This window comes from Mytilus trossulus, chromosome 8, assembly GCF_036588685.1.
Source record: "Mytilus trossulus isolate FHL-02 chromosome 8, PNRI_Mtr1.1.1.hap1, whole genome shotgun sequence".
In the NCBI taxonomy this organism is placed as follows: Eukaryota; Metazoa; Mollusca; class Bivalvia; order Mytilida; family Mytilidae; genus Mytilus; species Mytilus trossulus.
Window position 1 is genome coordinate 67019262 of NC_086380.1, and position 27521 is coordinate 67046782.

The 27521-nt window shown below is 32.1% G+C and overlaps 1 protein-coding gene across 1 annotated transcript; it reads left to right on the forward strand.

The window, feature by feature from the left end:
* The first annotated feature begins 20996 nt into the window (after positions 1-20996).
* On the forward strand, positions 20997-27269 carry LOC134727892 (uncharacterized). The gene is made up of 4 exons (XM_063592289.1): positions 20997-21003; positions 21757-21834; positions 23473-23829; positions 27121-27269. Exons 1-4 carry the CDS (start codon positions 20997-20999, stop codon positions 27267-27269), a joined length of 591 nt encoding a protein of 196 aa, XP_063448359.1.
* Positions 27270-27521: the final 252 nt, after the last annotated feature.

The following is a 27521-nucleotide window of genomic DNA, read 5'->3' on the forward strand; positions in this document are numbered from 1 at the left end:
AATGCTAGCTTTAAATAAAGTTTTATCATCTATTCTGAACCGAAGAAAATGTCCGTTCTAAGTCAGGAATATGACAGTTGTTATCCATTCGTTAGATGTGTTTGAGCTTTCGATTTTGCCATTTGATAAGGGACTTTTTATATTTTCCTCGAAGTTCAGTATTTTTGTAATTATTTTGTTGTTATACTCTCATTAATATTCAGATTGAACTAGGTTTACCTGTACGTTGTGTGTTATATGTTTCTGTCTGTAAGTTGTTTAGTGTTCCTCGTTCTGTCTGAACTCTACCAGACATGTTTAACCCCGCCACATTCTGTATTTGCCTATTCTAAGTCAGTTTTAGAATTCATCAGACCGTTAGTTTTCTTGTCTGATTTATTTCACATTTTGTCAATTTTTTTATAGCTTTTTATAAGCTATAGATTTTGTTAATCGTTGAATAGCATACGATAACCTAAAATCACATTTCTTCGAGCCAAAACTTGTATGCCAATAGATACAAGACGATGTGGTATGAGTGTCAATAAAACAACTCTTCATCCAAGTCACAGTTTGTAAAAATAACACCATTATATATGTAGGTCAAAGTGCAGTCTTCAACACAGATGTACATCGAACAGCCCGGGCCATACAATGTTACTGGTGCTAAACCATTTAAACGGGAAAAAGGTGTCCTCAATGCTCTTCAACTTTGTATATGTTTGGCTTTTTTAACTGTTTTGATCTGAGCGTCACTGATGAGTCTTATGTAGACGAAACGCGCTCCTGGCGTATTAAATTATAATCCTGGTACCTTTGATAACTATCTATATAATTAACGAGGCACAATATTGTAACTTCACATCATAGAAAGACATATTATAAAATATCAATTGAAATTGCTTAATGCAATCAAAAGACATATTAACACAAGTGAACATACACTGAACAAATAAATATGATCTATGACATAATATAAAATCAAAATCAATGAAATAAAAGATGATAAAATAAAGGCAACAGTAGTATATCGCTGTGAGATGTGAAATATTTTCTGAATTATAATGAACCATTTAGTAGCCAATCTTCATTGATTCTTTTCATGATACAACAATCAACACATTTCCTCATATTTGCTTGCTTAATTTTACAAGTTAAGGGCATATCCAACAGTTTATTTCTGACGGTGAGAATTTTTTCCCTTTAAGATATTTTATTCTTCAATTGACAGAGAATCAAATTTTGCCAAAAAAAATATATGTTGTCGATTTCGTTTTTGCAAAAAATGCTGCTGAAAATTGAACATTTTTGCAATTTTGGAGTAAAAACGTTTTTTTAATTAAAAAAATTAAATATGATTTTTCAATCAACATATACTTATATAATTGGGCTCAAATTGAAGCAAAATAATTTAAGATGGTAAGAAAAATCTAACTTTACCCTTTAAAGCATTAATTCTTACTCATATAAAGCCAAAAACGTCATGGTGGACCCAAACAACGGCAAGAAATGAACATTTGAAATGCACATTTTTGATTTTTTTTTAAATATTTCTAACGGTGTCGATTTGGCCAAAGTAAGATATGTTATTCTTTGAAAAAAATGGAACGTCATAACGTTTTGAAAAAAAGTTGTCACCATACTCGTTTTTGAAGAAAATTGAGAAATATAAATTTGTTTACCCAATCCCTCCCGTAAGCCTCACAAATTGCGCCAAAAATTAAGACGTTTTCCGAAAATAACGTTATATTTCCCCGCTAATTTTTCAAAGGTCGTGCGACGGTGTGGCAGACAAATGTATTTACACTGTGACTTTGTTGGGTAGTTGTCTCGATAGCACTCATATCGTATCTTCTTATTTATAATGAACCAGTATCTGGACGATATAACAATTCAGTTAGTTTTACTATTGTGTTCTTCAAAATTGTGAAACCCGTGTGTGAAACATACAAACCGTGGAATAACAAACTATTAAAATAGTCCCTCTTGTATCTTTCATCCCTCTTTTAAAAAAACAAAAGTATTACACGTTAGAAATCCGTTTCTGTGTCTCGGTCTATAGTACAAAGCAGGGTTAGTTTTCATATTATATTTCCATTTGATTTTTTGTTCTGAATATTCATTTAGTATGCCACTTGACGTCCGTCATCCATAATCATTATTTATTTTACCGTTACTTTACAATGAAGCGTTTTGCTTATACTGATTTATATTACACCGTCTATAATTTCACATATCGAAATAAACAAAGAGCACGTGAAATTTTGCAACCAAACACTTGTCTAAAAACTCACTGACTCCGTATTATTTATTCATTTTGCAGTTTCGGGCTTTTTATTCTTTATAGGCTTCTATCCATAAAAAAATTCTGTATGTTGACTCTTAGTGTTTTGAATTATATGGGTAGTTGGGTTGCTGTCGTATTAATGTATACCTTTAAAATCTTTTTCAAAACAAAAGGATTGATTTGGGTATGGAAATATTCACATCTCTGGACTTCTCCCGTCCGACAGTATATCTTTGCTAAAATTTGGTGCGGCCGTTTAGCTGCTCGGATGTATAAATTTGCAGCCTCATTTAGTCGAAATAAAAATGTCGAATATCCGATGCATAGTGCAGTGAGAGTTTTGCGCTATCTATACGTTAAAAGAACATCAAAATAAATGATTGAAGGGATATACGAACTTCGAATAAAATCTCTAAACAACAAAAAAAGTTACATGAACCTTCAAATAAGTCACATTGCTGATTTTAACACATCTGTTGCGCCTTTTGCAGTTGTAGATGAAAAAAACAACTTTATTTAACAAAAGAGATCAGTAAAACAATAAATTGAGAATAATCGATAGGGCCGAAAAGCGAGCCTGACTGCCGTTGTTTTACGCTTCAATGTACATGATATATGAGTTATTGCATATACACAATGGAGATTGTTTTCTGTTCTACTGCCCTCGACCTAGGTTGGTTGCGTACAATGTAACCACTGATGTTGACAACTATTTTATTATTAATTATTCAAACAAATAAATTCAGAGAAAAAAATGCGGAAAGAAAGTCTAAAATTTTCGTTTGAAAATCAAATATGAATAAAAATAAAATACCAAAACTGAAAAACTGTTTGAGACAATAATCAGTTGAGAACTTATGATTATGCATCACTATATGAAACTGATAAATTGATTGCTCCCGTGCTCCAGTGGCAAATGTATCACGCATATTTACGACGTGGCGAAAGTGGATCTGAAGTAAATCATTGATACATTATCATGATGAAGAGTTTGCTAGCGGTAAAACGTATGCCGTACTAGAATAAAGTTGAATAAGATCAAGATTTTGGCCCCCTACCCCCATTCTCCAATTTTGAATTATGGTATTTCAATGGCTTTTTTTTTCCCTATCCTAATATGGACCCGCTGATTTTGTAAGGGGGTGTCTTATTAGTCAAGACCTACATGAAGACCTACATCGGTTTTTTTTTGCTAAATTATATTTGTTTCCTCATACACCTTAAACACCAAAATCGTCAGATATTTTCTACTTGTATGTCAGTGTAAATATTACAATGTTTTCCTATTTCAGTTTTTTTTTTATTACAGTGTCATCTTTTGTTTTACATTGTTAACGAGTTAAAGGTCGTATTCATATAAAGATCTACTGTACATTAATAGCACTTCAACGCAAAGCTAGATGCACGATGAATGTTAGTTTACACCGTATTTTATTTTTCTCAAGAAACCTTTTTTTTCATCTTTCTCAAGTAAAACCAAACTTTGAGTTTTCTATTCTGAATGACAAAATCTCGGAAAAGTTTGGTAAAGAATTAATTATAATTTGCATTCTAATGCAATAATAAATCATTCCGCATTGGTTCTCGTTGATTCCTACTGCATGAATTGAAGATAATTTCAATAAAACTGAAACTTAAGTGAGTATGGTCTATAATGATCAAGATAATTGCAGTTCTTTATGATAGACGAAGAGGACAAAAATATTTTGAGATTTCAAAGCTTTGAGTTCTATTTTCTGTTAATATTCTGTATGAGTTTTTTGCAGATTCCCGCCGTGCCCTTTCCTTTGATGAAAGAACCCTTCCTTTCCAGACGACCATAGCAATTCCAATGGTGATTCCGTTATGACGTCGTTGAAACAACGTTAAATTACGGGAAACAATAGACGACGTTTACGTTTGTTATAACCTCCCCTGAAACTGTTGGATATGCCCTTAATAAATTCAATCCAACTAAATATGTTTCGATTCCGTTTAGAAATTTTGTGAATTCACTACCTTATATTTATTAAATCTAGAAACTCTGCAATACCGAAGCGCTTTAATATAGAATTCAAATATATCTTTTAAACTTTATAAGAAATTTCTGTTGGTTTCAATCAGCCAGTGGTAATAGTGAGTAGTAATCTACGAAAGCCGAGAATGGTAATTCTGAACTCGCAAATCAAGAAAGATAATCCGGTTTATAACAGTTGAAATAAAACTACAACAAATATTATCTTAATCTCATCATTTCATCCTATATATATACCGTAGATTAATAGCATAATTGTGCACAGATAAATAATAAAACTTTTAAAAGGAAATGTGCCGACATTATGTCAAATAAGTGAGATATTTCTTGTAGATCATACTTCGAGAGAAGGGATATCGAGTGTCACTTCAATCCTTTATCTAAAGCTCATTAAAATTAGTCGAAATTTCATTTGTAAAGGGCAAACATGTAATAGTCAGTTGAGAAAAAAAAAACATATTCTGTTACACTTTTTATAAGTTTATATGTTATGTCAAATGGAATGAGTTAAATTGTCACGTTATGGTTTTTTAAAAATTACCACTAAACATAAATGATCTGATACATGAATTTTATCACTTTTTTCTATGCATTCAAAAACTCCAGTTTAATTATTTATTGCATACATGATATAGCAACCTTTTCATGTGCATTCCAACACACCTCGGATAAATAATATTACTCAAACATATATTGTGACTTTTTTCCTTCGACTTTTTTTCTTGAGACTTGTTTGCCTGTGACATTGTTTTCTTACGGATTTTGTGACTTTTTTTGCGTGACTTTTTTCCGTTTACCCGTATATCATATATCATTTATTTAGGGTAAAAATTCTCGTATATCATATCAATACTCCTCAAATGCCAACTTATTGGAGACTAATTATTTTTGAACTACTGATCTGCATTCTCAAATAAATTAAGGTCAATTACCGAGTTTATATGCGATCCCAGACTTCAGTCGATTTTATGTAAATGTATATTTATACTAAATTTTAAATATTTTTTTTAGATAAAGCACATATGATAAGTGATTTAGTATATCAATGAAATTGAAATAAATATACCACAGGTACAGTAAAGTCAAAGCAATCAGAAATAGACATCTAAAAATTTACGGAATGAAAGAGGCTATTTGAATTTTTCAATTGTGAACTTTCCATTTCAGTGAATATACAATGTTAACCATACGATAGGATGGTATATTGTTTGGTTTCTTAAAAAGGGTTGCGTCTTGCAAGGACTAAGGGTTTCAAATGGTAAAGTTGGATTTATTTCTATGAAGGTTTTACGGGCTCTTTGCCTTGTTTAAATGAGTTTGTGTACTTAACGATTTTATAAATTAGCTTTCAGTAGTATATTAGATGCAATCTGTGTTAGCTTTCGTACGAACGGGGAAACATGATAGATTCATATATGATTTTTAAGTTTTGAATTTTGAAATTTAAATTTTAAATTTTGAATTTTGAAATTTAAATTTTAAATTTTGAATTTAGAAATTTAAATTTTGAATTTTGAATATTATATAGAATTTTGAATTTAAAATTTAGAATGTTGATTGATTCGTGTCGGCTATCATAGTTAGCAGAACAATAAAAGAATACAACAGTTCAATAGCAGAAAACAATTGAATATAAAGAAATAAATGGCAATATCAATCAAAGAGAAGTAGATCACACAAAAATATAAATAATTACCTGGTTAAAACTGGATCTTAAATCATGTATATACACTATCAAAATTAGAATACTCCTTGTTTCAACTAAATTTATTAATAAAATTCGTAATTCAATTGCAAAACACATTTTATAATTGTACTTTTCAATCAAGTACTCTTATATATCGACATTTAAATAAGGAAATACTCATATCTATCTATTCCTGGTACCTTTGTTAACTATCCTGCAATAAGTGTCCTCTTCCTCTGAAAATAACTACAATTGAAATATTTGATTGTCATCATTTATGCCTTTATTGAAATTTTGTATTATAACTGGTTGTGACAAACAAACAAAAAATAAAAGATACGTATCTAATTTCTGAGTCCGGTACTGCCTTTTTATGACCTTTTGTTAAAATAGTTTATTCTATCGATTTCGAACAGAACATGTCTAAAATCTCGGGATATGTAAAATAAAAACATAATAAATGAGTATAAGTTGAAACGGGATCCTTGTTGAAATGAAACAGCAATTGGGATCGTGTTGTTTATTTTTTATTTTTCTATGTTGTGTCATGTGTACTTTTGTTTGTCTGTTTGTCTTTTTCATTTTTAGCCATGGCGTTGTCAGTGTATTTTAGACTTATGAGTTTGACTGTCCCTTTGGTATCTTTCGTCCCTTTTTTTGTACAGAGATGTAAACAAAAGGATGTGTCACCCTGCCGAGCTCGAAACTTAAGTATACTGTGAAGTCTGATCAAAAACCCTTATAGGACTTATAGTTTAAAAAAACCAAATCCACAACATAATAAAATGAATAAACCTGTAATCTAAAGTCAAGTTGATTTGTGTATGCTTATTTGGGCTTCTGTGTTTTGATTTTATAGTGATTACCTAATGTTGATTGCTGTACCCCTAACGTGTTTTTCCCAATGATTCACATAAGGTAATGCGTCACCTGTTATGTTTCCTTGTAAAAAACTGTGAACAATATAATAAAGGACGTTTCACTATTTTGACAGACATATTCATTTTTTCTGATTTTTTCTGCAATTATCTTAAATGATGAGAGAAGTGAGTTTTATAACTTATAAATGTATTCAAGAAGCCAAAAACATATAATATGTATTGCATTAAGTATATTACATCTCGCATCTTGCAGATCTTTGTAAAACAATGAATCCCTCTATAGTATAAACACTATTTTTATGAAGACTTGGTAGATTATATTTTTATTGCCGGCCTCCACATACCGAATCATCATAGAAATTATAATAATAAAATTGAGAATGAAAATGGGGAATGCGTCCTTCAGCTGGCCCCTAAACAAATATATACTAGTTCAGTGATAATGAACGCCATACTAATTTCCAAATTGTACACAAGAAACTAAAATTAAAATAATACAAGACTAACAAAGGCCAGAGGCTCCTGACTTGGGACAGGCGCAAAAATGCGGCGGGGTTAAACATGTTTGTGAGATCTCAACCCTCCCCTATACCTCTAACCAATGTAGGAAAGTAAACGCATAACAATACGCACATTAAAATTCAGTTCAAGAGAAGTCCGAGTCTGATGTCAGAAGATGTAACCAAGAAAATAAACAAAACGACAATAATACATAAATAACAACAGACTACTAGCAGTTAACTGACATGCCAGCTCCAGACTTCAATTAAACTAACTGAAAGATTATGATTTCATCATATGAACATCAGGCACAATCCTTCCCGTTAGGGGTTTAGTATCATACCATCATAACATATATGAGAAGAACATAACCCGTGTCATGCCAACAACTGTTTTTAGAATAAATGTGTTTAGTTCCGACGCAAAGACCTTATCAGCGACTCAATATTAACACCAAAATATGCAATCTTTAATGAATTGACAACAGTATCGTAATTATATCCCTTCGTAATAAGTCTATTCAAAGGTTTTGTAAGTTTCTGAGGTGAATACTGACACCTTTGTGCTTTATACAAAATATTTCCATAAAAAATTGATGTGTTGTTGAGCTATATTTACGAATGATGTCTTTATACCGATGATAAAATTTAGTAAATGTTTTGACTAGTTTGTGATATTGAAAACCCTGGTGTAATAATTTTTCAGTAATACATAAATTTCTCTCGTTAAAATCTAAAACATTGTTACATACACGAGCGAATCGTACAAGTTGAGATATATAAACACCGTAAGATGGTGATAAGGGAACGTCACCATCTTAAAACGGATAATTAACGATAGGAAATGAAAAATCATCCCTTTTATCATAAATTTTGGTATTCAGCTTTCCGTTAGTGATATAGATATCAAGATCGATGAAAGGGCAGTGGTCATTGTTAGTATTAGCTTTATTTAAAGTAAGTTCAGCAGGATAAATTTCATTAAAATACATACTGAAGTCGTCATTATTGAGAGCCAAAATATCATCCAAATATCTAAAAGTATTATTAAATTTGTTTATCAGATGTTGTTTCGATGGGACTTGGCTTATTTTTGTCATAAATTGTAACTCATAACAATACAAAAAGAGGTCCGCAATAAGAGGTGCACAGTTAGTCCCCATTTGAATTCCAATAATCTGACCATATACGGAATCCCCAAAGCGAACAAAAATGTTATCTAGTAAAAATTCAAGGGCATATATCGTATCAAAGCATGTCCAATTAACATAGTTTTTTTGTTTATTGCTACTAAAAAATGACCTCAAAGAGTTAAACATATATATTCACGTTCTGATTTTTTGAATGCCCATTTTATTAGATGTGTGAATTTTTTCTTAATGAGAATGTGAGGCAATGTGGTATACACGGTAGAAAAATCAAAACTTTGAACAGATTCAAAATCACCAATATAAGCATGCAATTTATCAAGTACTTCCAACGAGTTCTTGACACTCCAAAAGTAATTTATTCCACTATTTTCGAAGGCCTTATTTGAACAATTTATTATCAGGATTTTAATTGTATTAAGTGTGCTGGTAAGAAGAATAGACAATTTAGTAGTTGAACAATGGCTTGAAGACGAAATAAATCTATATTTGGTAGGGGTTTTATGTAGCTTTGGAAGCCAATACATAGTTGGGACTTTCGTTGTATTCGGCTCTGCTTGTAAAGCGGTGGCTAAAAGTTTATGTTTGTTACAGATTTCGTTTTCTGAAAATGGAGTCAGTTGGAATGTTGGTGAATTGGTGATTTCCTTTTTCAGAACCTCAATGTAAAATTTACGTCAAACAATAATAATATTATTAGCAGCTTTATCGGCCGGGACAAAAACAAATTCCATCTTGTATAATATAGTATCGTATTCACTGTTTATTGATATTCAGCAATATCATCCACAATTAGTTTTGCGATGCAAATGTTGGCTGAATTTTTGTCACGGGTATAATCAAAGCCAGGGTAAAAACGAACATTTTCCATTTTTCTTCAGAGTATCTTCAAAATTTCATAGGTGATAATTGTGTTGAACACATTAACATTATTCAATGTAAGAGAAAATATATTTCACATAAAAATTAGATTTTAATTTTGCCGTTTAAGATACATGTATCGTTTCTTTGAAATATTTTTATTTTGAACAGCAACAATCGTTTGTTACATTTTTTATATATATAAATTAAAAACACAAAAATTACTCGGATTGTTTCTACAATAATATTAATACAATAAAAAGTCCAAGAAACAGAAATGGTCAAAATAGTGTATTGATTGTTCGTTGTTATAGAATCATATTCAAAACAGTGTGGTCCTGGCAATTGATTGACGACCTAAATTTACCCATTGACTGGGACAGATTAGGTGAACGTTTGTCGGTAACAACCACTGCTAGTTAAATACATACAAAACGGAATTCAGAAATGTTTTTAATCATTTTTGTTTCTAAAATGTTTTTGCTTCTTTCTAAACGAAACATACTTTCAGTATTGATATCTAAAAAAAAATGCATATAAGTTTTGTTGTAATTACCAACGGGAACGACAGACTGTTGTGTTGCGCATAAAATACTGTTTTCTTTTTTCATTTTATTTCATCGAATACTATGGCATGGTATTGGTTGCAAAAATTCGATATTTTTCATTTAAATGCAATATTTTTTATTCAAATGGTATAATTTGTCATTCAAACGCAAAATTTTTTATTCAATTGGTATAGTAGTTTTTTTTTTTATTTATATGCAATAATTGCATGATGGGAAATTCTTTTACGTCACAAGGTCAAATTTGCAACAACGTGTGTGATTGGTTGGTAATTCTTTGGATTTCTCCCCTTTCATTTCTAAACATGAGGGACCAAGAATTAGAAAAAAAAAAACGCGTCGGAATATCGCCCCTCTAATTAAATTTGGCGTTCGTGCGAGTTCGTGCACTGGCTGTTAATGCCAATAATGGCCAGGTCGACAAAAATATTATAATAATAATGAATTTGACACACAACCTGTCCATGGACAGAAACAGATACCTGTGTGCACATGGCAAACACGCCTCTTATGAAAACCCTTTCTGAAGAAACTCCCCTACAATGTGTACACAATGAAATAAAAAAAAAATACATAGCTAGCCCCCTCCCTTTTACACACACTCCCCACCCCAACCTTCCCCCTCTTAGTCCAGATACATGTTATCATGATGTCCTCCAATGCTATATCATTTTTTTACTTTCCTTGATCCTCAGAGACATTGCAGGAAGGCAAACATAAAAAAAGAATAAAAAGCCTTAAAGGACGATATAATTATTTGAACTAAGCCCCCTCTATTTTTGCTACATGTAGAAAACAAATCACCTAATTACGACAGCAGAACCAGATACCCACTAAAAGAGACCCACAAGAAGAGACCTGAGCTGTGATGCCGCATATCATTTTGCATTTAGGATTCGTTCTCTTTTAGCTGTTCTAATCTCCAAATCCCTTAAATAGATTTTTTTCAAGCCCTCAGTAGTTCAATAACTTCCTTATGTCTTTGCATTAATTAAATAAGTATGCGAGCATATTTCATAACTTATTTTTTTCTTCAGGACTTTTAAATGATGATTTACTTTTCAATACTGCATTTGGAAAAAGGGGGTGGGTATATACAAGTGACACAGAATATAATATAATAAGATACAAATCTCTAATGATTTGTACCCAACAAATTTTAGGATTGTGCGTTAAATATAGATTCTTACATTGATACCAGTGGATTATCGGATTTATCCAATCGAGATAGTTAAATTATCAATTTTTTTAGGACTTTAAAATTTATAATTTAACTATCGAGATTGGATAAATCCGATAATCCACGAGTAACTATGTAAGAATCTGTTTCTCTAATGATTAAACAATACATTTTCATTTTTTGTTAACCGAAAATCCCCTTGGAGTGCCTTTCACATTGCACGAAGTTGTCAATTTCATCAACACCTGTTAGCATATTTTGATTCATCCAGTTGGCTAAAAAGGTCATGACCCTTAAAATCATCCAATGATCTTTTGAGATCCCCAGTAACCACACGTTGATTAAATTTTTTTATACAATGGGTTCGAAAAGGGATAAATTTCCGTAGAATTAGAGAAGCTATTATCTATACCCGTACAAAATATATGTAATAAGATATATTAAACAGGTGCGGATCCAGAACCTCGATGTTTAGGGGGGATGGGGTTCAGATTTAGATATTTGTATAGAGATGTATATGTGCGAGTATTGGCAGTAATGGTTATGGTGTGTGTGAATGGAGGGGAGTGGGTTCAAATCAGAGATCGTTTCTATAATTATATATCTTTTAGTTTTTATCATTTCACTCTATTCTTTATCCTTTGATCTATATTATATTTGTCCTAAATATGCGTGAAATATTTGCCATTGGACATAAGGCAATCATTATCTATAGGTTTGGTCCCGCCCCTTATCTATTTTTTTCCACATTATTCTCTCTATGTAAACCCTAATCCTGTCCTGATAAATGGTGACTCAGACTATAAAAACATGTTTAACCCCGCCGCTTTTTTGCGCCTGTCCCAAGTCAGGAGCCTCTGGTCTTTGTTAATCTTGTATTATTTTTAATTTTAGTTTCTTGTGTTTAAGTCGGAGTTTAGTATGACGTCCATTATTACTGATGAACTAGTATACATATTTGTTTAGGGGCCAGCTGAATGACGCCTCCGGGTGCGGGAGTTTCTCGCTGCATTGAAGACCCTTTGTGGCCTTCGGCTGTTGTCTGCTATATGTTCGAGTTGTTGTCTCTTTGACACATTCCCAATTTCTATTCTCAATTTTATAGCATCACATGTGGTTATTCAAACAAGAAACATATTCATATCATAATAATTTACTGTATGCTTGGACTTATAGATATATGTTATAAGTCCCAGATCCTGTAATAAAGTAGGTCTTATAAAAATACACTAGCATTTTAATGATGATTATATATATGTATATATATTTAACAATGCCATTTTTTTTGGAAAAAGGGGTAGGGGAAAGGCTTTTTAAAAACATATATTAATGGTGGCGTTTTTTTGTTCTTCGGTCCATTTCTGTTTTTTTTTTTAATTGGGAAGATCATCTGGCTCTCTTCCATATCTTCTTTTTTTGATAGATTGTTTAGACAGTAGAGGCACATGACAAAGATATAGCGTCGTTTTGCCTAAGTGATATTAATGAATTTATGAATGCAGATATATTAGAATGTGAGCTGAGTTATAAACTTTTTTATGGTATGACAGCCTTAGTAGGACTTCCATGTAAGACGATAAGCTGGATAAATATAAGAACTACACCGTCGGACAATAACAGTTAAGGGACGATTATTTAAAATTCTATGGAAGGGATTTTGATTGATTGGTGTTTAACACTACTCTAAACACTATTGGGCTATTCCGTGGTGGTCAGTTTTAATTCATAGATGAAGGATGGGGAAGGGAAGAGAGGGCATTATAATTCATTTTTATCCGTCGCTAATCATGCATATTTTTCAGCTCTTACCAGGCAACCATATTCATATATGCAGTCCTTCTGCCCCACCCCAATAAATAAATAAATATCAAATGGGTTTCCACTTATTTAACACAAGTTTAAATTGATTGATTGTTTTTTGGCTAATTTGTAACGCCCAGTGACAAATATTTCATGCTTGTTCAGGAAAACACGTGCTTAGAAGTCAGGTATATAATATAAAAACGAAGAGATGGGATATGATTTCTAATAAGGCAACTATCCACCGGAGTTCAAATATAAAGTGGATGTAAGCAAATATAGACAATCATAAGGCCTTCAACAATATGACAAAACCCTGATACTGTAAGGTCGTCTATAAAAGGCCCAACATGAAAAGTGTGAGCAATTTAAACGAAAACTTGACTAACGGCCTCATTATACATAACAAAACAATTTACAAAATATCACATATAAGTCGAGACATGAACTAACGACAGCCACTAAATTGAAGGCTCCTGACCTGGGACAGGCAAATAAGGAATATGGCAGGGTTGATAAAAAACGAAGATGCGGTATGATTGCAAATAAGACAACTCTCAACAAGAGATCAAATTACACAGAAATCAACAGCTATAAATTACCATACGGCCTTCGACAATTAGCAAAGCCTACACTAAGTCAGCTATAAAAGGCCCCGAAATCACAAATGTAAAACAATTCAAACGAAAAAATGGCCGAATTAATGTACAAAAAATTTAACAAAACACAAATATGTATAACACAGCAACAAACGGCAACCATTGAATCACAGGCTTCTGGTTTGGGACAACCACATACATACAGAATGTTGCGGGGTTAAACATGTAAAGCGGGATCCAAATCCTCCTCCTAACCTTGGACAGTAGTGTAACAGTACAACAACATGTTTGTGAGCACCAAACCCATCCCGAAGCTGGGACAGTGGTGTGAAAGTACAATAAAAGAGCAATCTGCACTTAACAGTTGCAATTAGATTAACCCAAACGATCGGTACGAGACACAAAACAAAACTATCATTTAGACAATAGACACAAAACACCGACATTAGAGTTTTTGCAATTACTAGAAGTTTGCTCAAAGCTAAAAACAACTAGAACTGAAATAAATCTGGTTCTCCAAGTCTGAAGTATAAATCAGTACAAAGAAACGCGCGGCAAATGATTTATTAAAAACGAATACAGTCTGAGAAACGATGGTTAAAGTCGTATATAAATAAAAGAAGATGTGGTATGAGTGTCAATGACACAACTCTCCATCCAAATCACAATTTGTAAATGCAAACCATTATAGGTAAAAGTACTGTCTTCAACACGGAGCCTTGGCTCATACTGAACAGCAAGCTTTAAGGGGCCCAGAAAAAATTACTAGTGTAAAACCATTTAAACGGGAAAACCAACGGTGTATAATCTATTTAAAAAACATACACTTGCTTATCGATCCATATACAATAAAAGGTTTTGAAAAGTGGTGGTCCAAAAGTTTTGACTAAAGAAATTTTTAAATAGAAATAACGGAAGATTTGTAACTGCCTGTGCACGAACTCGCACGAACGCCAGATTTAGTTAGAGGGGCGATATTCTGACGCTTTTTAATTCTTGGTCACTCATGTTTAGAAAGAAAGGGGAAAAATTCAAACAAATACCAACCAATCACAAACTTTGTTGCAAATTTTTAACTGTATGACGTCACAAAATTTCCCATTATGCAACTATTGCATATAAATAAAAAAAAACTACTATTACCATTGCATAAAAAATACTGCATTTAATTGAAAAAAAGAAATATACAATTCAAATAAAAAAATATTGCAATTAGATGACAAAATATACCAATTAAATGAAAAATATTGCATTTGAATGACAAACTATTCCATTTGAATAAAAGATATTGCATTCAAATGAAAAAATCTTGCATATAAATGCAAAAAAATTATACCATTCAAATAAAAAAAATGCATTTAAATGAGGAAATATACCAATTAAATAAAGAATATTGCAGGTGAATGACAAAGTATACCATTTGAATAAAAAATATTGCATTTAAATGAAAAAATATACCATTCAAATAAAAAAATATTGCATTTAAATGAAGCAATATACAAATTAAATAAAAAATATAGATTTAAATGAAGCAATATACAAATTAAATAAAAAATATTGCATTTAAATGAAAAATATCGAATATTTGCAACTAACACCATGCCATAGAATACAATGGTTTTAAAAATAGAATCACATTTTGTTTTCGATATGACTTTAAATCGAGCACACTGTTATAAGCTAGAGTGTAACATACCTGAAAATGCATCCGTTTTATTTTGCTCAGGCGATTCTACAACAATGTTTAAATTTTATCAAACGAAAAACACAAATTATATATAATAATTCATTAAGATATATGTACGGCAAAAAAAATAGCCTTTCATCCCCTCTACAAAAAAGACGTGTGTATCCAATGACTTTAAACATAAATTTATCTGTATTCAAGATCTTTTTATAGTTATTATTCTACTGTTCATAAATACTTCGTTAAGGGCCACCAATGGGTCTTCAACGCAGCGAGAAAATTCCATATCTGGAGAAGGTATCAGCTGCATGGTTCCCTAAATAAAATTGTGTACTATTTCAGGGAATATGGGTGTCACACCAAACTCCAAAATATATAAATGAAAATATACAAAACTAAAAAGGGCAGAGGTTCCTGACTTGGGACAGGCGCAAAAAAGTTGCGGGCTTAAACATGTTTTGTGAGATTCCAACTCTTCCCCGATATCTCTTGCCAATGTATAATAAAGAAACACATATATATGAGGCATATATATACACACAGTAAAACTCATTTTCAGTCCGAGTCCGATATTAGATTAGATATATTTGTCACATCAGGTTTTCGTTTTTCATAGTGTTACTTAATAGACAGCACTTGCTATTTATTCCTATAATATCTTAATTTAAGCCATGTCGTCTAATTGGCTGTCAGGCAGGGTTATTCAACACAGTTTTTTTAATTAGATACACCAATGGTAATTGTTGCAAAATTTAAACCAAAACTATCAGGCGACTCCCTAAAAAACAGAAGTTCACTAACATTTGGCCCAGTAGTTTCAAAGACTGAGAAATTTTGTTAAAGTTTATAAAGACGAAATCGTACGACGAACGACAAGTGACGAAAAAAGCTCACATAGCAGGGATAGGTCAGATAAAAAAACACTCTCTCAAAGTATACCACTAAAGACTTAAGCAGGTATAGTACCAGAAAAAACGACCATGACAGAGCAAACATATTGAATAACCATTTTTCTATAATTGTATCTACTAAAAAGACATCACCTAAATATGTACCACTAAATAAACCATGCCATCCAAAACGTATAGACATAATAACTTTAGTATGGGCGAGAACACAGTTGGAATATAAATTTAATAAATAAAAATTATGAGGGCCACAAGAAATAGGCCCTTGAATGTAAAAAATAGACCTAAAAAATATATAATGAATAAGCAGCTATCATATTATTATTCACCAATTTTTCAACAATCATCAATACCAGCTTGATACCTGATTAATGGACAACAGGAGACATTTGTACATTTCTGCAAATTAAGTATCTCAAACATGCATTCTCTGCAAAACGCTGTAGCATATAGTATAGTCACACATAATGGTTTACCGTCTAGATTATAATTATATCATTCATCCATGCTTTACGACTTAGATGCATGATTCTTTTATTAGTTGTTAGTGGCTTTGAAATAGCTGTCGGTTAACTGCGGATACTTTCAGATCTGTACCTAGTGTCTTTTTGTTATTGGGATGTACAAGTACCCGGCCACGTCCGCTTGTATTTGTGTCCATCTGAGGAGTTACGCCTTTTCCATTTACGATTTTTATAGTAAGTTCGTTCTTATTTTGTAATGGTATACGACTGTCCCAGGTATGGGAAGAACTTGAGATCCTGCTTGCATGTGTAACCCCGCCACATTCTGTACGCATGTGCCTGTCCCAAGTTAGGAGCCTGTAGTTCAGTGATTATCGTTTATTTATGTGTTACATATTTGTTTTTCGTTCGTATTTTTGTACATAAATAAGGCCGTTAGTTTTCTCGTTTGAATTGTTTAACATTGTCATTTCGGGGCCTTTCATCGCTGATTGTGCAAAATTAAGAGGAATTGAACTTTCAGAGAAGAATTAAGCGGCAGTCCCTGATTTCTGGAAATGCGCTAGATCATCAAGAGAAATCATAAACGCATACTTCATAACAAAATTACTAGCTGACATCCCTAACAACACGGGAAGTACTTGCGAGCTATGCGACAGACCATTTCTAGATGTGTACGTACATGCGTGTTGTAGTTGTTGTGGTACTCAATCAATCAGAGATGCATGGTGGGATTTCATTATTGAAAGGTTTCCATTGGAATTATTTGTCGAACTGTATTCATATGATGATGAACAGTTATATTGCACTCTTTTGGGCAAGAACATATCAACAATAAATATCGACACTGACAGTTTTCTTAGTTTGTGCCACGTACACGTTGCACTCTGTGTTGCTGAGTATAGCAGAGTAACGAGAAGGATGATACAGTAGTGTGCTAAGTACATGAACTGTCGTTAGTGAGAGCAATTGTCTTAAAATGGTCTTTTGGTAATTTGCTTTAGTTATTGTAAATAGTGTAATATTGTAATGTTGTATTGTGTTGCATGTTATGTAAACTTTTGTAATTTAATTTGTTAACATATATGTTGTTCATTGAATCTCTTGATAGAGGAAATAAAGAAATGAATGAATGAATGTATTTATTGATTTCTATTCTAAGAGATACAATGCTTTTACTACGTAAATACCATGTAAATACCAAACAGCATCCTTCAGTATTGCAAGAATTTAATATACAAATTCTTGAGTAGTGTAAAAGAGTACAACGGCTTTGTATAGTGGAGATTTTTTCAACTTTTTTTCATAAAAATAAAAATAAATAAATTTTTAAAGTATATATGTTACAGTGAATTTGTATAATCAGGGATTATGTAGAATCCTTGATATTACAGGGAATATGTAGAATCACTAAAATCATTAGTAATTATATATAATCCATGAATATGACCAGTGATTTTACATAATCACTGAACATTTTAATAATTATTCTACAAATTCCCTAATATGATTTCAGGGATTATGAATAATTTTATGATCCTTTGTTTGATAAAAAAAAAATAATATAGACAAATTATATTTTTTTCTGTCATTAATTCCTTGCCAGATGCAATTATTTTGCTTTTAAAAACAGAGGATGATCTTAAAGATATAACCAAAACAGGGTTTCGAGATAAAGTTGAAGACTTCAAAATTAATAATACCAACATTCCCTTTATAGCAATAGTTTTACATGTATTGTTTGTTTATTAAAAGCCAGCGTCAAATGAATATTCAGGTAAAAAAGAAGATGTGGTGTTATTGCCATTGAGACAACTGCCAACAAGAGACCTAAGTGACATAAAAATTAACATCTAAAGGTTACCGTACAACCTTCAACAATGAGCAAAGTCCATACCGCATAGTCAGCTTTAAAAGTCCCCGAAATGACAATGTAAAACAATTCAATCGAGAAAACTAACGGCCTTATTTATGCTTTATTTTTAAATCCACAAAGCATGTAATTTGTGATACATGTAAAGTAAATGGTAAATGGAACATCTGTTTTGTGTGCTTTTTTTTTGTTAAAATAAACAAGACATTCAAACTATGAGAACTTAGGCATCTAAATGTAGGAAAAACAGGCAGAACTTAGGATTGACACATAGAAACACATTTTAGAGGAAGCTTGCATTTGGTGTAATATTCTCATAGCAATTCCACATGGTAAAAAAGGGAAGGGTAACCCGAAATACATAATGACAATTGTTTAAAAAAAGTCTGAACAAGAGGCTGTCACAACGACAGCAAACCGGATTTATTCACATTTATATTTGTGTCCTGGCAATATCACAAGAACCATTAATGATGAATGGTGAAAGTGAAAATCGTCAATATCAAATTTGACCTCTATTTTGTCAGCAGTATCAATATATTAAAATTTGAAAAGCTCAGATTGAATGGTTCATGAGTAAATGCAACAACGTGGATGGAAACGCCATTTTACGATCTTTCAAGAATCATAACTCCTGAACGGTAAAAGTCAAAATGATCATTATTGAACTTGACCTCCATTTTGTTATCAGTAACAACTTATTAAAATTTGGGAAGCTTTGGTAGAACAGTTCATGCGTAAATGCACGGACAGGACTGGAAACTCCATTTTTCAATCTTTCAAGAACCATAACTCCTGAACGGTAAAAGTCAAAATCGTCATTATTGAACTTGACCTTCATTTAGTTGTCAGTAAATACATATTAAAATTTTAAAAGCTTTGGTTGAACGGTTCATAAGTTAATGTACGGACAACATTTGATTGCCGCCGACTGCCCGCCCGCCGTTCATCCCCAAATTTTTTTGTCACAAAAATCCAGTTAAAAAGGATATCGCCTGACTACAAAACATGATATCTTTCTTGCTCGAACCGGTTCAAGGTTGCAAATTCCCATCTTTTTTTTGGGGGGGGGGAGGAGTACCTTTAGATGTTTTACTGTACACTTTATTTCACTTAGGCGTGTCGTTAAAATCTGATTCGATATGTGCAGGAAAAGGTTTTCTAAAATGTGGATAGTGTGGTAAAAATAGATGTGAAGCATATTATTTTAATATACTAGTATTGTGTTTCACATTTTCATGTAGTGTGCCTAACATTTAAAACAAATTGGGTTATCATTTTACAATTTATGTTACTTTATAATGATGTTTTTATGTGATTTTATAGAATAAAAATTATAAATTCAATTTTATTCATTTTCTTTATAAATAAAACAATTTCTTCATTTCAGTTATTATGTAGAATCCCTGACGTTTTTTTCTAGTGATCATACATAATCCCTGAACATTTTAGTGATTATATATAATCCCTAAACTAGCCAGTGATTCTACATAATCCCTGAAAAATTCAGGGATTCTACAAAATCACTGATTATACAAAGTCACTGTAACATATATACAATTTTCTATTCTAGTTACCTGGTTTTTATATCGGATTTTGTCCACATGTACCATTGTCCTATTAGGTTTCTTTCACTTTCTCTCCATTATACAAAAAAAAAAGGATACAACGAAAATCATCAATGCAGAACAACGCAACACTAATCTTGATTCAATGCAATTGAAAAAGAAAATAGAAATAAATGATGCAAAGGATTTCCCCAAAAGTGTTTCACCTCACAACCTATTTATAGAATCGAGGCCGGTGTCAATCTTTTTTAAGGCTTATAGAGATTTTTTTATGTTGTTGGGTTGCTAACTTATTGACATTGACCAAACCTTAAAACAAAGAAAGTCGAACAGACTATTCTGAGTTGCACGAACGACGTACACATGACTTTATCAAAATATTTCAAAAACATAGTATCATTATCTCCTGGTAATTATTTCAATCTTACAGTCTTTTATTTTTAGTTCATTCAACTGGTGTTTTTTCCTTGTGGACATGTGTAATACTATATTAAACATGACTATGTAGGTAAAATAACCATAAAGAAAAGATTTTATTTTTTTCTGTTTCCGTTTCCGCCGTTTAGCAACACCCTTCGTTAAGTGAGTAGATTGTAAGCTTGATTTTTAAATATTGCTTGCGGATTCTTGGGTACAGCACGGGGAAATTAAAAAGAAAACCATTTCAAAATTTTTAAAATTCTTTAAAATGTTATAATCTGAAGATTCGTTTTTGATATTAAAGGTGTAATTTAAGTTAGAGAAAGTCCAAATAATTGTCGATTCCTGCCTTACGGGCCTCCGCTCCATTATTTCCCAGGAATCGATCGCGACAGTTATTTGTATTTTCTCTATAACGTAATGGTTAGAAAATAAATAAAACTAACATCGTTTCAAACTTCATCCCAATTTAAATTATACTTAAAAATTTATCTGTGACGTCACTTGTTGTGGCGGTGATTCATTCGTGTGACGCACGGTTCATAATTCCTTTGTGGTGTACTGTCGTAATATAATGGCAGGTATTCTGTGGTTTGCATGTTGAATGTACTGTTATAATTTTATGTCATATTTTTGGGCATTATGTTTTCTGATCTGTGCGTCCGTTTGTTTGTCCGTTCGTCCGTCCCTACGTTCGTTCGTCCGTCCGTCTTTTCCGCTTCAGGTTAGTTTTTGATGAAGTTGAAGCAGAATCAACTTGACACTTAGTACACATGTTCCCTATGATATGATCTTTCTAATTTGAATTCCAAGTTAGTGTTTTTACCCCATTTTCAAGGTCCACTGAACATAGACAATGATATTGCGGATGGGGCATCCGTGTATTAGGACCACATTCTTGTTTATCTATGTATTTTTCTGTCCTGAATGTTCTTGCGTTTATTTGCACTATAATGCAATATATTTTATTTTAGCGGTATTTTTAACATTGTCGTATAAGCGGGAGGTTTGGCTAGTCATAAAGTCAGGCAGTTAATATCAAAATATTCCGTTTTCATGTATATTTGAGTTTGTTTTTGGTTTATGAAAAGCGGCATATTACTGTTAATTTTATTTATAGAAAATGATACGTGTCGTTTGCTGCTTTGGGTGAGCAATTTGTGTAGATTTCGTCCATATCTATCTTCAAAATTACCATTTGATTTGTACAACAAGCATATCATTAGACTTGATGCTTTTCTCTTAAAGTTTATTATAGAAATGAGACATGCAAAATAGTTAAAAAACATGTAATATCTCTATGAAACATGTTAACAGAATATGTATTTTTTCAGCCTCAACTATGATTTCGTTTTTGAAGTTATTGGTTTTTCTACAAGTTCTTGTGGATTTCCAACGACTACTTATAGAAGGTGAGTAAAACTGTATGTCGGAATACATATGTATATCCGCCAAAAGATGGTAGTCATGAGTTGTTGTAAATCAACATTGAATTAAGTGTACATATTTTGCTTATATGCTTTGTCTATATTCCATTTTGTTTTTCTTTGTTGACAGATTTGTTTAAATTTTGTTATAATATTAATCAAATAGTGATTAAGAATAAAACACAATGTTGACTGCTGTACCCCTATTTTTGACATTTTTATCTATTATGTCTGTTTGTTTTGTTCACACATTGTTGTCAATATAATAGAAACGTACACAACTGTCATACAAGTGAGAGGTTTTTTCAGCTACAAAACCTGGCTTAATCTACCGTTTTCTACAAAAGATATTGACAATTTAAACCCATCATTGTTGAAAGAGACCTTCGAACTTCAAAAATCCCTTGATTTACAAGGTGTATATTCTTGGTATGCATGTGCTAAATATATAAGATGAGGCGGCCAATTGTAAAAATATAACAGATGTTAACTATTTAAAATCAGAAATTAAAAATTTAGTGAATGACTACTATAAAGATTTATATAAAAGTAAAAGAGATAAAATTGACGAAAGTAGCAAACTTTTTTCCGTATAAAATTAAAAATGTTGACTTGAATCAAATTTTTACTTATTATACAATGATTTTTCTATCAGAAATATTTTTTTCTAAACTTCGTATAAGTTACCATGTTCTTGAAATAGACAACGGTCGTTGCATTAAAATTCTTCAAAATCAAAGACTGTGTAAAACCTGCAACAAAGTTATCGAGGATCAATTTCATTTTATTCTTAAATGCAAGGTAAACGAAAATATCAGACAAATTCTATAATTCTATACACTTAGAACATTTCATTCATTTCCCTGATGAACAAAAAATATTTTATATATTTAATCCCACTGCCGTTACACATGTTAGACTCATTGGCTTCTTTTTTAGAATAACTAAGGGAAGATGTCTCATTGTAATATGAATATTGTTGTTGGTTTTTTTTAGTTTATTTCTTTGTAACCTGTTTTGTTTAAATTTCGTTGTTAATTGTTTGTTTAATCATCTTGTATTGCCACACACATTGTAAATGTTTAATGACAATAAATAAAATTGATTATTATCTATCTTGATTTATCAACATAGAAAATATAGAAAGTCATGGAATAAAACGTTAACTTGTATGAGGAAAAAATCCTCTTCCAACATTAACGAAATATGGGTAGAAGCAATCAAATGCATCTTTTTCTAACTTTAGCGCCGTGTTAAATTAATTATTTTTATCGTTAATTGAGTCTTCTCTTGGTGTGATAGATAAAAGTAGAAAAGCTATATTCAAAAATATGAACACAAAAAAGAATAAAGAAATATATATATATACATATATACACAGCTAAGTAGAGCAAGAATTGGTGCTCCGACTGGGTGTAGTAGATAATTATTTAAACAGTTAAAACTTGGTGGAGGTTCGACATTGTAGTGTATTCATTGTTATTTCATGAACTGATAAAATTTGAACTGGTGGATCATCGCCACAATCGGATTTGTGTCCGTGATACGTAATATATATTTTGTTGATAGTTTTTTTTGTAAAAAAATGTAGAACTAATTTCTTGCGATTCTTCAATGTTTTAGCTGGTTACATTAAATGGGAAGTCATGGAAGTAGTGTTTGGTGACAATGTCACAATTCAATGTACGTATTATAACCGTCTATCTTGCACTGATCATATCTTCTGGACATGGACTACTGGGAAGGAAAATGAACTCATCATGACTAACGGCACTCTTTCTGAGAAGTACAAGAATGGAAAAAAATATTCCGAAAGAAGATCGTCGTGCACTCAGCATTCCAATCTAGTGATATCCAACTTTAGCGAAATAGATTACAGGAAGAAATACAAATGTGGCATTGCAAATATAAAAAGTACGGAAAGTTCATTTGTGGAGTATCCAAAAGAGGAGATCACTTTCGAAAATATATCATATGAATGTAAGTTTATAACTTTTGGGTGTCTTGGATTCAATCTGATATACGAAGTACACATTAACTAAACCACGGCACATTTTCGGTTGTAAATATGAAACAGTAGATGATCAGCATGCGTCTATTAAACCACATTAAAAATATCCAAACAACATTTTGAAGGTAGCATACATAGACAGAAACAAAGAATATCACCCTAATGGAACAAATGAAACCATTTAAAGTGACTCATACATAAGGACTTAAACTCGCCCTTTTTGTAATTCGGTAACGCTCCTGTTTACATTAAACCCAAGGATGGGATGTCTATGAAAATCATTGAGTGGTAGGAATAATTGATGTATATCCTCCAATTTCTCTTTGAATGATATATTTATGAGTACCGATGATTTCACATTTAGAATTCTATAAATAAATTCTTTATGATTTTTACGTGTTCGATTTTTATTTCGGCTCTCCCTTTATCATGAAGGCTTCTGTTGAAAATTTGCAAAGTTTACTGAGTACGATTCAAATCTTACCTATTTACACACAATTTTGTTTGTATGATTTTGTCGAATCCGCAATAAGTTTCAAGTTTGGTCCCATGTATTAAAATACATAAATAACACTTTTAGATAATTGTTATGCAATCTAAGTACTTTATCTAGACTCGACAATACCGAAGTCCAGGGGTGTGAAACATTAGCTATACGTCAAAAAAGGGACCGATATTTAATACCTATATTTAAATGAGGTAATCTTTGTCTGACTTTTGGAGTCATTAAAGCTAAATTCACACTGCCGATCAAAAACTCGATGATCCCGATTGTCCAAATTTCCACGACCAAGTGCGACCAAGTTCTTGAACGGGCTTGTTTACGACTTCTACCCAACTGCTATCTGACTATACACGACCTTCACGACTCATTAACGACTCCACCACGTCCCAAACCAGACCACTTATTGAATACATATTCGATAATTCCGACCAATTCACGATCTCTTCACGATCTTTACTCGACTAGCTAGCCAAATAATCTAGATGGTGCAGTGGCTGACAAGGAGACCACTGTGTGGGCAGTATAAATAGTAATAACAAAAATACTGAACTCCGAGGAAAATTTGAAACGGAAAGTCCCTAATCAAATGGCAAGATCGAAACTTCCTGAAAGTAAAGAAGAACGCTGATTTGTTATGGGAGTTTTACTAGTCTTTTCTTCAAATGAGATTTGTCACTGGATTAGTACTGATTAGTTAGATAGCAATATACATAAATATTACCATCCCCTTTTCCTTGCCTTCTTACAAATTAAGCCTACTGTTTGTGTCATGTATGTGCATATGTATGTAATCAGTATTTTCCATAGATCTGATACCCAGCAGTTGAATGGTTCAAGATATTTCTTTTTGGTGTATCAATGGCAACAATCTGCCTTTTTTACTAATAATATTGCAAAAAGGGGGTAAAGATGTCACATATGTTCCCAAAATTTGGCCAAAATTAGAATTTTAATCCTCTTATGATACCTTTTCTGAAACTGTTTACATATATTTATCACGAATTCAAATAAAAATCATTTTTCTTTCGTCGCATTTTTTAAAATAAAATTGTATCAAAAAACGTATCAAAAAGTGTTTGTAAGCATTCGACCGTACGGTGACATACAGTTGTTAATTTCTGTGTCATTGGGTGTCCTGTGGAGAGTTTCTCATTGGCAATTATACCACATCTTCTTATTTTTATACTACAAAAATTTCTGGACATACGGAAAATACGGACAGTAAATCAAAAATAGCTTATCAAACAGCTAAAATATAATATTGATGTTCTTAAAAACTAACTTTGAAGGTTAAATTAGTCATCAGCTGTCTAATAATGAATTGTAATGCACAATTACTTTCATATTTTGAAAAATCCTCTGGGGCCAAAATGGAGAATCTACACCCCTTCCAAAACACCTGAGATCATCCTAGGTTTTATTGGGTTTCGTATTGCTAATTTTTTAATTGTTTATGTTATGTTGTGTAGACTTCTGTTTGTCTTCTCATCGGCTTTCCTTTTTCGCTACGGCTGTGTTGGTTTGACCTTTGAGTTAGATTGTTCCTTTGTTATATGTGTTCTCTCTTTTAAGATTTTACACTTCATTGCAAAAGTACAGACGAAAACTGTAAATGGAGGAATTTGTGTACAGTTAAAAATAAATAGTGACAATATATTTTTGCAGAAGCAGAGTTATGATAGTTAATCAGAGCTGCTAACATTTTTAGAGAGTCGTGTAGCAGTCATGTATACTCGTTTATTGCCGAGAAGAGATCGAAGAGTGATCGAATGTGGTCGCGTAGAGATCGGGTATTGGTCAGGTTGGTCTGAGATGAAAGTCGCATTGATCATGAAGCGATCGGGCACTGGTCGAGTAACTCTTGACCTCATATCGTACAGGTTGTCGTTGATCGGGAAATAATCGGATATTAGTAGAGCGAAGATCGAAATGATCGAGTACTAATCGCTAAACTATTTGTATACCGACCAAACTCGATCTCTACACGACCCTTTCTCGATCAATTCGACCGCTGCTCGACGAATTCTCGATCTGTTCTCGAGTGACTTACTTCTCGATCCTTACTGGAATGTTCTTGTCAAAAACTCTCGGGTAGAAATTCATATCGATCACGACTAAGTTAGACCATCCCGAACATTATTGTCGATTGAGACGGACCAGTCTCCCGATCGCTTAATTTTTCTTGATCGAAATTAATCGAGTTGGTCTGACCGGCAGTGTGAACCTAGCTTAAGAGACAAACAAAATTATTTATCAATTATCTAGGAATCTCAATACGTCATATCTAATTTATAAACCAGTATCCTGGTTTCAGATCTGTGATCTCGAATTGCTGATTCGTTATCTCATTTTCCCAATCCGTTAACTTAGATTGATGATCCAGATATCATATAAATATTTAGATTGATGATCCAGATATCATATAAATGAACTGTTTTTAGCATTTACAATCCATCATTTCTGATTTACAATCCGTTATATCGCATTAACAATCAGTTAAACGGTTTCTAATCGCATTAGTACTCTGTAATCATAAATTACCAATCCGTTGTGTTGTTTTCAATCCTTGACCTCGTTTTCTGAGACCCACTTCCATATAATTCAATTATTTTTTACTGTAAAATCAGCAATATCATTCAATGCAATTCTAGTTTTCATTTTTTTATTTTTATAATTACTTTTTGTAGTACTAATACACGTAGTTGTATTTCATTACGAAAATGTTGACATGTGTTGCACATTTTATGATTTATAGATGCTCCTGCTCAAAAGATGGTATCGACTGTATTGCATTTGAAAGATCAACAAGTGTTTTTCAGTCTTAAGATTGATAAAATATATCCAGTTCCAGAGTGTCAAGCAACATTTGCAGTAAGCATTTCTAATTCAAGATCTTTATTCTGAGAGACACATTCCGGCAAACTAGTTTTCATCTATAGCTTAATACTTTTAACATAGTTATCGTGTTTGCATTGTACCTTTCTAGTACCATGTTTCCTTTAACATCAAGCAGCTGAAATGAGATCATGATAACAGCCGTTTCTTTGACTTTCGCGAATAACAATTAAAAACAATTTTAATTTCTATAATGAAAAATATTACGAATATTTTCCTATATGTTCTCCCATTTATTTGTATTGTAGTGTAAGATTTTTG

Bases quoted from the DNA above. Each gene is read 5' to 3' on its own strand.
- LOC134727892 (XM_063592289.1), top strand. The intron at 21,835-23,472 runs GTGAGTAAAACT...TCAATGTTTTAG, and splicing joins CCAACGACTACTTATAGAAG to CTGGTTACATTAAATGGGAA. The intron at 23,830-27,120 runs GTAAGTTTATAA...TATGATTTATAG, and splicing joins CGAAAATATATCATATGAAT to ATGCTCCTGCTCAAAAGATG.